Source organism: Mustela lutreola, chromosome 8, assembly GCF_030435805.1.
Source record: "Mustela lutreola isolate mMusLut2 chromosome 8, mMusLut2.pri, whole genome shotgun sequence".
Taxonomy (NCBI): domain Eukaryota; kingdom Metazoa; phylum Chordata; class Mammalia; order Carnivora; family Mustelidae; genus Mustela; species Mustela lutreola.
In genome coordinates, this window is record NC_081297.1 from 35,776,153 (window position 1) to 35,789,575 (window position 13,423).

General features: G+C 40.4%; 1 protein-coding gene across 1 annotated transcript; it reads left to right on the plus strand.

Moving 5' to 3' along the window:
* Positions 1 to 8,399: 8,399 nt before the first annotated feature.
* Positions 8,400 to 10,127, plus strand: LOC131839694 (endogenous retrovirus group K member 5 Gag polyprotein-like). Its single transcript, XM_059187455.1, has one exon. It carries the CDS (start codon positions 8,400 to 8,402, stop codon positions 10,125 to 10,127), a length of 1,728 nt encoding a protein of 575 aa, XP_059043438.1.
* The last annotated feature ends 3,296 nt before the right edge of the window (positions 10,128 to 13,423 follow it).

A 13,423-nucleotide genomic window follows, 5' to 3' on the forward strand; every position in this document is an offset into this window, starting at 1 on the left:
TAATCTTAATTATGTCCCTTCTTGTGCATGTGATTGGCTTAATTTGTTGATTCTCCAATTCCTTAAGATGTAAAGAGAGTTTGTATATTTGGGATTTTTCAATTTTTTTGAATGAGGCTTGTATTTCCCCCTTAGGACTACCTTTGCCATATCCCATAGGTTTTGGACCTATGTGTCTTCATTTTCATTGGTTTCCATGAATTGTTTACGTTCTTCTTAGATTTACTGGTTGATCTAAACATTCGTGAGAAGGATGGTCTTTAGCTTCCAAGTGTTTGAACTTCTTCCAAAATTTTTCTTGTGGTTGTGTTCCAGTTTCAAAGCGTTGTGGTCTGAGAATATGCAGGGAATAATCTCAGTCATTTGGTATTGGTTGAGACCTGATTTGTGACTCAATATGTGGTCTATTCTGGAGAAAGTTCCATGTGTGCTTGAGAAGAATGAGTATTCTGCTGTTTTAGGGTAGAATGTTCTATCTATGCTCTATCTATCTATCTATGTTCTATCTATGAGGTTCATCTGGTCCAATCTGTCATTCAATGCTCTTGTTTCATTGCTGATTTTCTGTTTGGATGATGTGTATGTTGTTGAGAGTGGCATGTTAATATCCCCTCTTATTGCATATTCTTATTAATATGCCTCTATTTTTATTAATACTTGGCTTATGTAGTTGGGTGCTCCCATTTGGGGGCATAAATATTTACAGTTTTTTGATCTTCCTGTTGGACAGACTTTTTAAGAATGATGTAATGTCCTTCTGTACCTCTGACTATAGTTGTTAGCTTAAAATGTAATTTGTCTGATATGAGAATCACTACCCCAGTTTTCTTTTGAGACCCATTGGCATGAAAGATTGTTCCCCACACCTTCACTTTTAGTTTGAATGTATCTTTAGGTTCAAAATTAGTCTCTTGTTGACAGCATATGGATGGGTCCCATCTTTTTATCCAGTCTTCAACCTTGGGTCATTTTATGGGAGCATTTAGGCTGTTCACAATTAGAGTGATTATTGAAAGATAAGATTTTAATGTCATCATGTTACCTATGAAGTCCTTGTTTCTATAGATTGCTTCTGTATATTTCTGTTCTGTATCCATCTTGGGGTCTTTCTTCTTTTATAGAACCCCCCCTTAATATTTCTTGTAATTCCAGCTTTGTGGTTACATAATCTTTTAGACTTTCCTGGTCTTGGAGGCTCTTTATTTTTCCATTCTGATTCCATTCTGAATGTCAGCCTTGAGGGATAAAGTATTCTTGGCTGAATTTTCTTCTCAATTAGTGCCCTGAATATGTCTTTCCAAGGTTTCTGGCTTGCCAGGTTTCTGTGGACAGGTTTGATGTTATTCCTCCTTCCTCAGTACCTAAAGAATCTCTTCCCCCTAGCTTCCCCTGAGACTTACTATCTGAATTTATGATTCATGAATTTCATAATTATATGTCTGGAGATCTTTCTACCCTCATCGATCTTGGGGAGTGTCTTCTTTGCCTCTAAGACATGAACACTTGTACCATTCCCCAGATAAGGGGAGTTCTTAGCTAGGATTTGTTCAATTTGTATTTTGTATTTCTCTCTCTCTTTCTACCCCATCAGGGAGCCCAATAATTCTTACATGGGAACATTTCATGGCATCATTTATTTCTCTAATTCTGTTTCATGGCTTTTAACCTGTTTTTTCCAGGCCTCCTCCTGATCCTTCTTTTCTATCATTTTGTCTTCTAGATCACTAATTTAATCTTCTGCCTCATTTACCCTAGCTGTTAGAGTTTTTATATTAGATGGGATCTCATTGATAACATTTTTGAGTTCTGTTAGATCAGCTCTCCCTTCTGCCCTTAGCAATGCTATGTTACCACTAATGTTTTTCTCTAACCTAAACATTATCTGGATAAGTGTTACCCTGAATTCTATTTCTGAGATCTTGCTTATATCCATATCCAGGAGTTCTGTGACAGAGGTTACAGTCTTTGAATTTTTCCTCTGTTGTGGGTTCTTTCTCCTAGTCATTCTGGTGAGAGGTGGTTGAGGGGATGTATAGATGAAAATATCAACCATGATCCAAGCAAGGTGCACCCTGCAAAGGTTTGGAGCAATCAGAAGTCACCAACAACAAGAAAGAAAGAAGAAATATGAGGGAAAAATAAAACAGCCAAAATGAGCCCCAAGAGTAAGATTTATAAGGTACAAGAACAAACAAAAGACCAAAAAAAAAAAAAAAAAAAAAGAACCTAGCTCAGTGAATCCCAAGAATAACATTTATAATGTACAAGAACACAAACAAAAGAGTAAGATGGGAAGGTGATTATAATTCCTCCTTGTGGGTGAAGAACAGTATTTCAGTTCTTTCTGATGGTATCTTGTTATCTTTGTTAGAGGACTATACTCTCCAGAGATATTGGGAAGTTAAAACTGGTATTTATCTATAGGAGTAGTACTGAATAGAAGGAAAGGAATATGTTGAAGCTTATATCTATATATATTAAAAAAAGAAACAAAAGTATTTGCATGAAAAAGTTCAACTTTCTTCAAAAGTTCAACAAAAGTTACTATGGAATAAATATATTAATACAACTGTATTAAATATCTAGCTGAAATGGGAAGTATGTAAAAGAAAAAGTAAAAGAAAAGTATCATGAGAACAAATTTTAAAAGAGAGAGAAAGAAGTTGTATCTACAAAATATAGAGGCTGTGGGACAACACTGGGAGGTTAATATATTGTTTTCCTCTGATGTTGGAGTTTTTACAGTTTTATAGGAACCCTGTGGTGGTTGTCCTCTTGTTCTTTTGGCTTGTCTTCTGCGGGCGGGGCCTGCCATGTTGTTTTTCAGTCATTTCTGCTTAGGTTGAGTTGCTCTGACCCCAGCAAGGGTCTGGGCTCCCTGGAAACCAGTTTTTCAGGTTTTTGTTCTCCAAAGGTTTTGTTCTTTGGTGGCTTTTCACAGCTTTTCAGAAGGTCAGAGCAAAGCAAACTGCACCCAGATCTCCACCTCAAAGAGAAGCCACACTCTGCTCCTCTCTGAATGGCCCAGAACAGAGAGACTCCACCTCTGCAAACTCCATTGAATACTGCAAACTCCCACAGGTGGTGCACCCTCACAGCCACCATCTCAGTGATTGCCTGAGGCCACCACTTTTCTCTGTACCCTCATGTCACCAAAACCACAAGCAATCCTGGCAACTGCCATTCCCAGCACTACTGACTAGGTGGACCCATGCTGGGTGTGCTCAGCTCCAGTGGAGGTGGAGGCAGTGGAATTGGCTGTGGTGGCCACAGACCCAGTGACTGCCAACTTGAGCCTGTGTTGGGCTCTCTCAGGCATGGGCAAGTACCAGCTTTAGCTGTCATGGCACATTATGCTTAGGTCCATACCTGAGGCTTCCAGGTCCCAGCAATTGTCCCTTAAGTCCCTTTATTCTGAGTGTTATTATTAATCCCTTCCTGTCATGCAGCCACCGATCTCTAAGCTAGTGCTGGTCACCAAGCACAGAGCATTTTGTCATTGGGATAACACTTGCTTCTGGTGGCCTCTTCCCCTTTCTGTTTATCCTCTGATATCAGTCTGTGCACTCCCAACTCCTCTGTACCTTACCACTGAGGATCCTCTGCTCTCATAGAGATCCAGAAGTGTATAATCTTACATCTCAAGCTGATTGCATGGGTGTTCAGGGTGCTCTGATAGATATCTCACTCACTTCATTGTACAGGTTGAAATAGGATCTCCTACTCATCTGCCATCTTGCCCCATTTTCAGCACTAGGTGTTACATGCAAATAATAAAACCTGGAACTCTGCATCAAAAACTAATGTACTGTATAGTGAGTAACATGACAATTAAAGAAAAGAAAAGAAAATGAAAGGAAATAATAAAATAATAGCAATAATGTATTTGGTGATGATAGTCTATTAATGAAAGGGACTGGAAAAAGAAATTAGAATACTTTCTTATAAGATGTTCAAATTGGCCATAAATTGCTATACTGTTATATAAAAGTGCACTGGGTTAGTTGTACATGTATATTGCGAACTCTAGGGCAATCACTAAAAAAGGCAACATAAGGAACATAATTGATATACTAAGAATTGGTAGAAAATGGAAATATATATTATGCTAAATTATAGCAACAAAAGAAAGAAAAATAGAATGGTAACAAATAGAAAATAGTAACTATATCAATAATTACTTTAGCCATCAATGGTTTAAATATGCTAATTAGAAGAAAATGACAAGAATGGATGAAAAAACAAGACCCATCAATATGCTGTATACAATAAATCCACTTTATTTTTTTTTATTTTTTTTAAAGATTTTATTTATTTGTTAGAGAGAGAGAGAGAGATACAGAGCGCAAGCACAGGCAGACAGAGTGGCAGGTTAGAGGCAGAGGGAGAAGCAGGCTCACTGCCGAGCAAGGAGCCCGATGTGGGACTCGATCCCAGAACGCTGGGATCATGACCTGAGCTGAAGGCAGCCGCTTAACCAACTGAGCCACCCAGGCGTCCCAATAAATCCACTTTAAAAATAAATACATAATAAGAGGGGATGGAATAGGAAGATCCTGAACTTACGTCCTTCCACAGACACACCAACTCTACTGCTACATAAGGGTCATTTCTCTGTCAAAAATATCTGAAAATTATATTAACTGCTTTTCACAACAAAGTATAGAACCACATTCAGATGGGTTTGAGAAACAGAGATACAATCTCATGAAAACAAAACAGCTTCTGTATGGGGATACACCATAGGGAAAGATATCCCCAGACATGTGTTTCTCCTGGAGGAGTAAGGTTGGTGCTCCACATCTGTTGTCCCAGCCCCTGGGATCTGTACCAGGGAGATGAGCTCCAAAAACATCTGGCTTTGAAAAGTAGCAGGGCTCACATCTGAGGGTCCCGAAGAGCTATAGGAAACACTCATGGGGTCTTGTTAACTACTTTAATGTAGTCTTACTAATTCTGAGACCCAGTAAAAACAAGAGCAGTTTGAAAAGCACCTAAGCTAAATGTGAGGGAGATTCTTTTCCTGATATGTTGGTATCCACTGGAGGGGTAAAGGGTGATTGAAATGGCCCCAGAGACAGAGGCACTGGCAAATGCCATCATTGCACGTTCCCTCTAGCCTTCTAGCATAAGTCAGCAATTTCATACATGGTATCCTTCACCTGCCTTGCTGGGATAGATAGGGGGAAACAGTCGTGGAATTTCCTGAGGTTAGAGAGAACAGGCAGTTGAGCACTCCCTTACTCCCCATATGGAATGGGTGAATATGAACAATGACAAGTTCTAGCTAAAGTCTGTAAACTCAGGCAGTTGTAACACTCCTTACCCTACTAGGGTGAGCTAGCCAGTAAGAATGGTTGCAACGTTCTTCCATTCCTACTGTAAATATGGCATGTGTATAAATAAGATACTCTTGTTCTGCATTGTGGAAGCCAGATTGCAATTGTAGTCAAAACATTTTTATACTTTCTTTTCTGAAACCGGTGAGTTTGCCCAACCCCCTACCTCTCCCCAACTGCCTTGCCAAAGTGAAGACATACATACAATATACATACATACAATTGTATACATACAGTTCACATAGGGGTCACCTCTAGATTTCCTGGTCATGATGGTCAAAAGCACTGGAGTTTCAGAGCTCCATGGGACTCTAATGATCAGAACACTAAATTTTGGCAAGCCACCACCCCTAGGAGGGCACAGAACACTGAAACACACACCCAGTCTTCCTGTGAAAAAAGGTCTATCTACTTAGACTGGAGTTTCAGCTTAAGAACATGCTTCTAGACACATCTAGAAAATAAGGAGGTCGTCCCAAGGAGCATAAGAAGAGAGACAATATCATTACTCACCATTAGCCTCACTACAGCATGACAAGACTCACCAGAAAGGAACTTATCATTCATCTGGAGCCCAAATTTTTTCAAATACCCAGGGGACACCTACAGAACTCCTGGAGTGCTGGCCATCATTGAATAGGATTGCAGCACCATAGAACTCTATATGTTTACATGTTTCAAAAGCTGTTCTCGATCTGGCTTCCAAACAGCTTAAAATTAGGTGCTAAGTGAAAATCCTCTCCTTGGATCACTGACAGATTTTGGCATACCCTCAACAGCAGGGACATATCAAGAATAAATCAGGTGGCTTTAAATCACAATGGTTCAAGAGAAAACTGAGAGCTAGAGCAAGGTTGACCAAGAATTAATCACCTACACAAGGCCACAACTTCAAGACTGAGAGAAGTGTCTCTTTTACTTATTGCATAGAAACAAACTCAGAGTTAAGAAAAATGAGGAAACAGAAATGTATATTCCAAACAAAAGACTAAGACAAAACTTCAGAAAAGGGCTTTACTAATATAGAAATGTTATCTACCTGATAAAGAATTTGAAGTAATGATCTTAAAGATGCTCATCAAATTTGGGAGAAGGCGGCATGAGCACAATGCAAAATTCAAAAAATAAGTAGAAAATATGAGACAGCACCAAACAGAGGTCACAGAGTTTAAGGATACAATATCTGAGCTGAAAAATACACTAATAGGGTTCAACAGTAGAATTGATCAACAGATCAATTAACAGGAAGAGAAAATAGTGGGACTCACCCAGACAAAGCAGCAACTTTTTTTTAAAGCCCTATTAAAAGTGATAATTTATGGGACCTCTGGGACTATATTATTTGCATTATGAGGGTCACAGAAGGAGAAAAGAGAAAGAAGTACAGAAGACATTTAAAGAAATAATGGTCAAAAACTTTCCTAACCTACAGAAGGAAGCAGATATCCAGGTCCAAGAAATCCAGAGAGTTTCAATTAGGATGATCTCAAAGATAGCAATACCAAGGAAAACTGTATTTAAAATGACAAAAGTTAAAGCTAAAGAGAGAATCTTAAAAGCAACAGGAGAAAAATAAATTGTAACTTGCAAAAGAAACCCCATAAGGATATCCTATTTCTAAGCAAAATCTTTGCAACATAGAAGGGAGTGGAATGATATATTCAAGGTGCTGAAAGGAAACAAACAAAGAAACAAACTTCCCATCAGGAATATTGTACCCACCAGTTATTATTCAGAATTCAAAGAGTGATTAATTGTTTTCCAGACAAAGCCAAAGGAGTTTATCATCACTAAACAAGACTTACAAGAAATATTAAAGGGACATCTTTAAGCTGAAAATAAATAGCACAAATTGGTTTCAAGAAAACATGGAAGTATAACTCCACTAGGAAATGTGTATATAGATGGATATATATATATATATGTGTATATATATATATATCTAGAGAGAGAGAGCATAGATGATAGGTAGATAGATGATAGATGATGATAGGTAGATAGAAGCATGATAGATAATATAAATAATAGACAAATATATAATAGATATATTGATTACTTATAAAACTATTAATAAGGTTAAAAACAAAAGTAGTAAAATTAATTTAATTTATAATAATTATTTAAGGGATATATAAAATGAAAATATGTAAAAAGTTATATAAAAACCATCAGAAACATAAAATATGGTGGTGAGAAATATAAATGTACAGCTCTGGAATGGTTCAAATTTAAGATGCTGTCAACTGAAAATAGACTGCAATATACATAAGATGATATAATTGAACCCCACAGTAACCTAAGACAAAAACTTACAGTAAATACCCAAAAGAAAATGAGAAAGAAATCTCAACATAACACTAAATAAAGTAATCAAGCCAAAAGGGAAGAGCAAAAGAAAAAAATAAAGGAACCAGGATGGAAATACAGTACTAGTCGGTAATAGTTAACAAAATGGTAGTAAGTACATACCTATCAATAATTACTTTAAACGTAAATAAACTAAATTCTTTAATAAAAAGATATAAAGTGGGGGTGCCTGGGTGGCTTGGTGGGTTAAGCCTCTGCCTTTGGTTTAGGTCATGATCTCGGGGTCCTGGGATCCAACCTCACATTGGGCTTTCTGTCAGTGCCCCAAAGTAAACACGCCATTAAGATGGCGGCTGGATGCGAGCCAGTAGGCAGAACTGAGGATTAAGGAAGTAGTCCAAAATGCCTCTTGTATCTGTGTGGCTGCAAGTGATTGGTTGTACAACTTTGGTATATATACACATGCGCGGGCTGTGAGAGGGGAGATCCCGACAGCTACCCAGAAATAAAGCTTGCTTCACTGAGGTCTCCTGGTCGTTCTTGCTGGTGAGAGCAAGTGGTGCCGAAACCCGGGAACCCTCAGAAACTGAGGAGTTCTCAGTGAACGCAACGATCCGGTAAGTGTGCACAAAATTTCAGATAAGAAAGTTCCTAAGTATAGGACGAGAAGTAAGAAAGTTCCTAAGTATAGGACGAGAAATAAAAAGGTTCCTAGGCATAGGACGAGAAATAATGGGATCAAAGTTTACTAAGATGGAGGGATTACTGACGGAAGTGCTTAAGGCTAACAGCACTCCACTAAAAACGAAAGCAGCTCGGCAGTTCTTGAAAAAGGTTGAGGAACTATGTCCTTGCTTTGAAGAGGAAGGACTTCTTAATATTCCTCAATGGGAACATTTGGGGGAAGAACTACATAAGCGGGACCGAGAAGAGCCACTGCCGCTAGGTATGATGGCTATTTGGAAGCTAGTACGCTCCTGTTTAGACTCTAACCATAAAATGGTTAAAAATGTTATCAAGGAAGGTGTTGAAGTGATGGAGCAGGTCAGAGAACCCTCTAAGGCAGGATCTAGCAGAGGGGGAGAAAGTTCAGAGATGAGCTCCTCTGAAGATGAGCTTGGAGAAGCCATGATGTACTTAAAATTAAAAGAGGAAGTCCCTAACAAACCTTTAAAGGGAAGGACATACAAAGAAGCCGGGAAAAAATATGACTCCCTAGCGCCCTCTGTCAGAAGGTCAAGAATTCCTACCCCTGAATATAGGCCTATAGCACCACCTGCAGAATGGCCGCCACCATATAACACTTCATGCTCCCGAGGGGCATGCGGTTGTCCAGAATGTAGAAATGCAGGATGGAGGGACATTACAGACTTTACTAAACCCTCCCCTCTTGCATACCCAGTGTTAGAAGATCAAAATCAACAGAGGTTTCATCAACCACTAGACTTCAAACTTATTAAACAGTTTAAGGCAGCAGTCACTACTTATGGGCCACAGGCTGCTTATACACTTTTACTTTTGGAAGCAGTCGGTAGCATGAACCTTACCCCAGACGATTGGACTAACATGGCAAAAGCAACTCTGTCTGGTGGACAATACTTGATATGGAAAACTGCTTGGCAAGAGTGTAGCTCAAAAACTGCCCGGTGTAACGCCGTGTCAGGGAATCCCCACTGGAATATTGACATGCTTATGGGAGGAGGTCAATTTGTGGGACAAAACAATCAGATTGAGTACCCCCCAGGGGTGTATGTACAGATAGCAGCTGCAGCCACTAGGGCTTGGAAGACCATACAGGGTTCTGGCGATTTGCAGGGACAACTTTCCAAGGTGTTGCAGGGGCCTAATGAACCCTATGCTGACTTTGTAGATCGTCTGCTCCAAGTAGCAAGGCGCATATTTGGGGATGTGGACCAAGCAATGTCCCTTGTTAAACAATTAGCCTATGAACAAGCAAATAAATGGTGTAGAGAGGCTATCCGCCCTTGGAAGTCTAAGGACCTGACTACGTATATCAAAGTGTGTCGAGACATCACTGATACAGTTGTTCAGGGCCAAGTTATGGCAGCAGCAATAGCCCAAGGGATAAGAAGTTTCAATGGAGGAACCAGGAGTTCTTCCAAGGCTTGTTTCCTTTGTGAAAGGGACGGTCATCTTAAGAGGGATTGTCCAGAGGGTAAAGGATTTCCTAGACCAGTCAAGCCCGCACCTGGGTTGTGCCCTCATTGCCGTAAAGGGAATCATTGGGCTAATGAATGTAGGTCCCAGAAAGATATTCAAGGAAATCCCCTGCCACCGAATAACTGGATTCAATCCAATGACTCAAAAAACGGGAAGCAGGGTCCCGCGCCCCGGGGCCTGACACAAATTTATGGGGTGCTAACACAAATGCCCAGGACATGGTATCCTCCCTCAGAGAAAGGCGCGCAACCTCTGGATCAGCAGGGCTCGATATCAGAGCAGTCACCCGAATGGTCCTAACACCAGAGATGGGCATTCAATCATTAGCCTCCGATCTAAGAGGGGGCCCCCCTCATGGTACTGTAGTTTTATTACTTGGCCGAAGTTCCACTTATCTCAAAGGTCTGATAGTTCACCCTGGGGTAATAGATTCAGATTATGAGGGAGAGATCAAGATACTGGTGTCTCCCCAAGGGGAGTTACTGCAATTAGCCCTGGAGATGGGATAGCTCAACTTCTCATACTCCCTAGCCATCATGAAGCCTTTCCCACTAAAGGAAAAGAAAGAGGTACGGGAGGTTTGGGGTCTACAGGAGTTGACCTAACATGCCTGACCCTGGATATGACTGATAGGCCCATAATTACTCTCAAGGTGCAAGGAAGAAAATTTTTAGGGTTACTGGATACAGGCGCCGATACAAGCATCATCAGCCAACAAGAGTGGCCTCCAAGATGGCCCCTAACACAAATCCTATAAATCCTGTAAATCCTAAACACAAAACAAACACTCAGGGGTTTAGGAATCGCTCAAAGTCCTGATCAAAGCCCAGCTACCCTTGAGTGGGAGGATGACGAAGGCCATAGGGGAACTTTTCAGCCCCATGTCTGCAATATTCCTATTTCCCTCTGCGGATGGCACGTGAATTCTAATACCTTAAGGTATAGATTCCATATCACCAAAGAACAGGCAAGAGATATAGTAAGGACCTGTGGGAATTGTGCCACATTACTCCCTCAGCCTTCCTTGGGGGTAAATCCCAAAGGCCTTCAAGCTAATCACCTGTGGCAAATGGATGTCACACATTTACCTGAATTCGGGCAACAAAAGTACGTACATATATCAGTGGGCACTTATTCGGGTATCATAATGGCTACTCCCCTCACGGTGGAGAATTCAAAACAAGTCATCACACACTGCCTACGATGCTTCACAGATTGGGGTATCCCAAAACAAATAAATACAGATAATGGACCTGCATATACATCAAAATCTATCCATCAATTCCTGAGTCAATTTGGTATAGTCCATACTACAGGTATACCCTACAATCCACAAGGTCAAGGAATAAATGAACACGCCAATGGCACCTTCAAAGGATGCTTAAAAAAAATAAGAAAAGGGGGAATAGAGGATGACTACAAGTCACCCCGTGATCTTACATCTCTCACCCTTTACATTTTAATTTTTTTGTCCTTGGACCATAATGGTACATCTACAGCGGACAGGCATGCGGCGGTTACCGAAAGCACTCTAGCCCAGGCCAAGTGGAAGGATATACTCACAGGCCAATGGAGAGGCCCTGACCCAGTCTTAAGATGGCACAGAGGTTCTGTTTGTCTTTTTCCACAGGATGCCCAAGTGCCTATCTGGGTCCTGGAGCGACTGATTAGAAGAATCGATCAACATGGCCTGCCCCGTCCTGATGCTCAGCCTGATAGCAATCCTGGTGACACCAGCATCCCTTCAACAGATGCACCAACCTACTTTCATTCCCATGCCCGTTTCTGTAAATCCTAATGATTTGCCTGTATTGCTCTCAAGACATAAAAGAGACTTTGGGATCACTGTAGCTATTATTGCGGCTGTAGCGGCCTCCGCAGCTGCAGCAACTGCAGCGGCTGTAGCTCTCACCACGTCTGTACAGACTGCCTCCACTCTTAATAACCTAACTACCGGAGTTGCAGAAGCCCTCACCACACAAGAACTAATTAATGGCCACCATCAAGCCGGCATTATGATCATCAATCAGCGAGTAGATCTAATCCAGGAACAAGTGGACATTCTCCAGAAACTATTGACGACCAGATGCATCCAATCACTTTCTGGACTTTGCATAACCTCCATGGCCTATAATAACCTTTCTATTGCCGCTAATCTGTCGAAAGAGTTAAGCAGACACCTAAATGGGACATGGTCCAATAAATATTATAATTTGACAAGATTGTTAAGACAACAAATATTCACTATTAATGCAACTAAGATTGACATAGCTCCATTATCGAATTGGGTACCAATCACTCTCGTTTGCTAAAGAGTGGGCCGGTATGGGTGCACTATTAATTGGACTACTCCTGAGCTTGATCCTTATGTTCCACTGTTTTGCATCATTACGTAAACAACAACGTAGACAACAGTTGGCGCTACTACAAGCTTGCATGGCACTGGAAGCTGGTACATTTCCCCAAATCTGGCTGGCAGCGCTAGATCAGTAGTCAATGACGGGTAAGATTGGCTGCATGCACATAGCAACCTAAGCCAGGAGTTCTCCAACCAGGGGGAATTATCCGATGACGGGTAAGCATGTCCATGACAGCTGACAACCTAAGACAGGCACGATCTCCTGCCTTGCATGCCTAATATAAAAGAAAAGGGGGAGATGTTGGTGCCCGAAAGTAAACACGCCATTAAGATGGCGGCTGGATATGAGCCAATAGGCAGAACTGAGGATTAAGGAAGTAGTCCAAAATGCCTCTTGTATCTATGTGGCTGCAAGTGATTGGTTGTACAACTTTGGTATATATACACATGCGCGGGCTGTGATAGGGGAGTTCCCAACAGCTACCCAGAAATAAAGCTTGCTTCACTGAGGTCTCCTGGTCATTCTTGCTGGCGAGAGCGACAGCTTTCTGCTCAGCAGGGAGCCTGCTACCCCCTCTCTCTCTGCCTGCCTCTCTGCCTATTTGTGATCTCTCTCTCTGTCAAATAAATAAATAAATTTTTAAAAAAATATATAAAGTGGATAAATGTGTTAAAAAAAAAAAAGCAAGACACATCTAAATACTACCTGTAAGACTTTCACTTCAGAAGTAAAGATACATGCACACAGAAAGTAAAGGGAGGGAAAAATGTATTTTATGTAAATAGAAACAAAAGAAAGTTAGTGTAGCTATATTCATAGCAGGGAAAATAGATTTTAAAATAAACATTGTAATAGAAGTCACAGAAGGGCACTAAATAATGATAAAAGTGTCAATCAAGTAAGAATATATAATATTTATGCATTATATGAATGCATCATGGGGCCATTAATATAAAAGGCAAATATTAAAGACCTAAAGGGAGAAATAAACAGCAATACAATAATAGTAGGGAGTTTGCACACCCTACTTGCATATATATAAATAGATCATCCAAACAAAAAGTCAATAAAGATACATTGGCTTTGACAACACACTATATATATATGCAAAGTATTCTATCCATAAACAGCAGAATACAGATTCTTCCCAAGTGCAGAAGAAACATTTTCCAAGACAGATCATATTAGACCACAAAACAAGACTTAATAAAGTCAAGATTGATAGCATATCAAGCA

Coding starts and splice junctions, on each gene's coding strand:
- LOC131839694 (XM_059187455.1), top strand. CDS start 8,400: ATGGAGGGATTACTGACGGAAGTGCTTAAGGCTAACAGCACTCCACTA.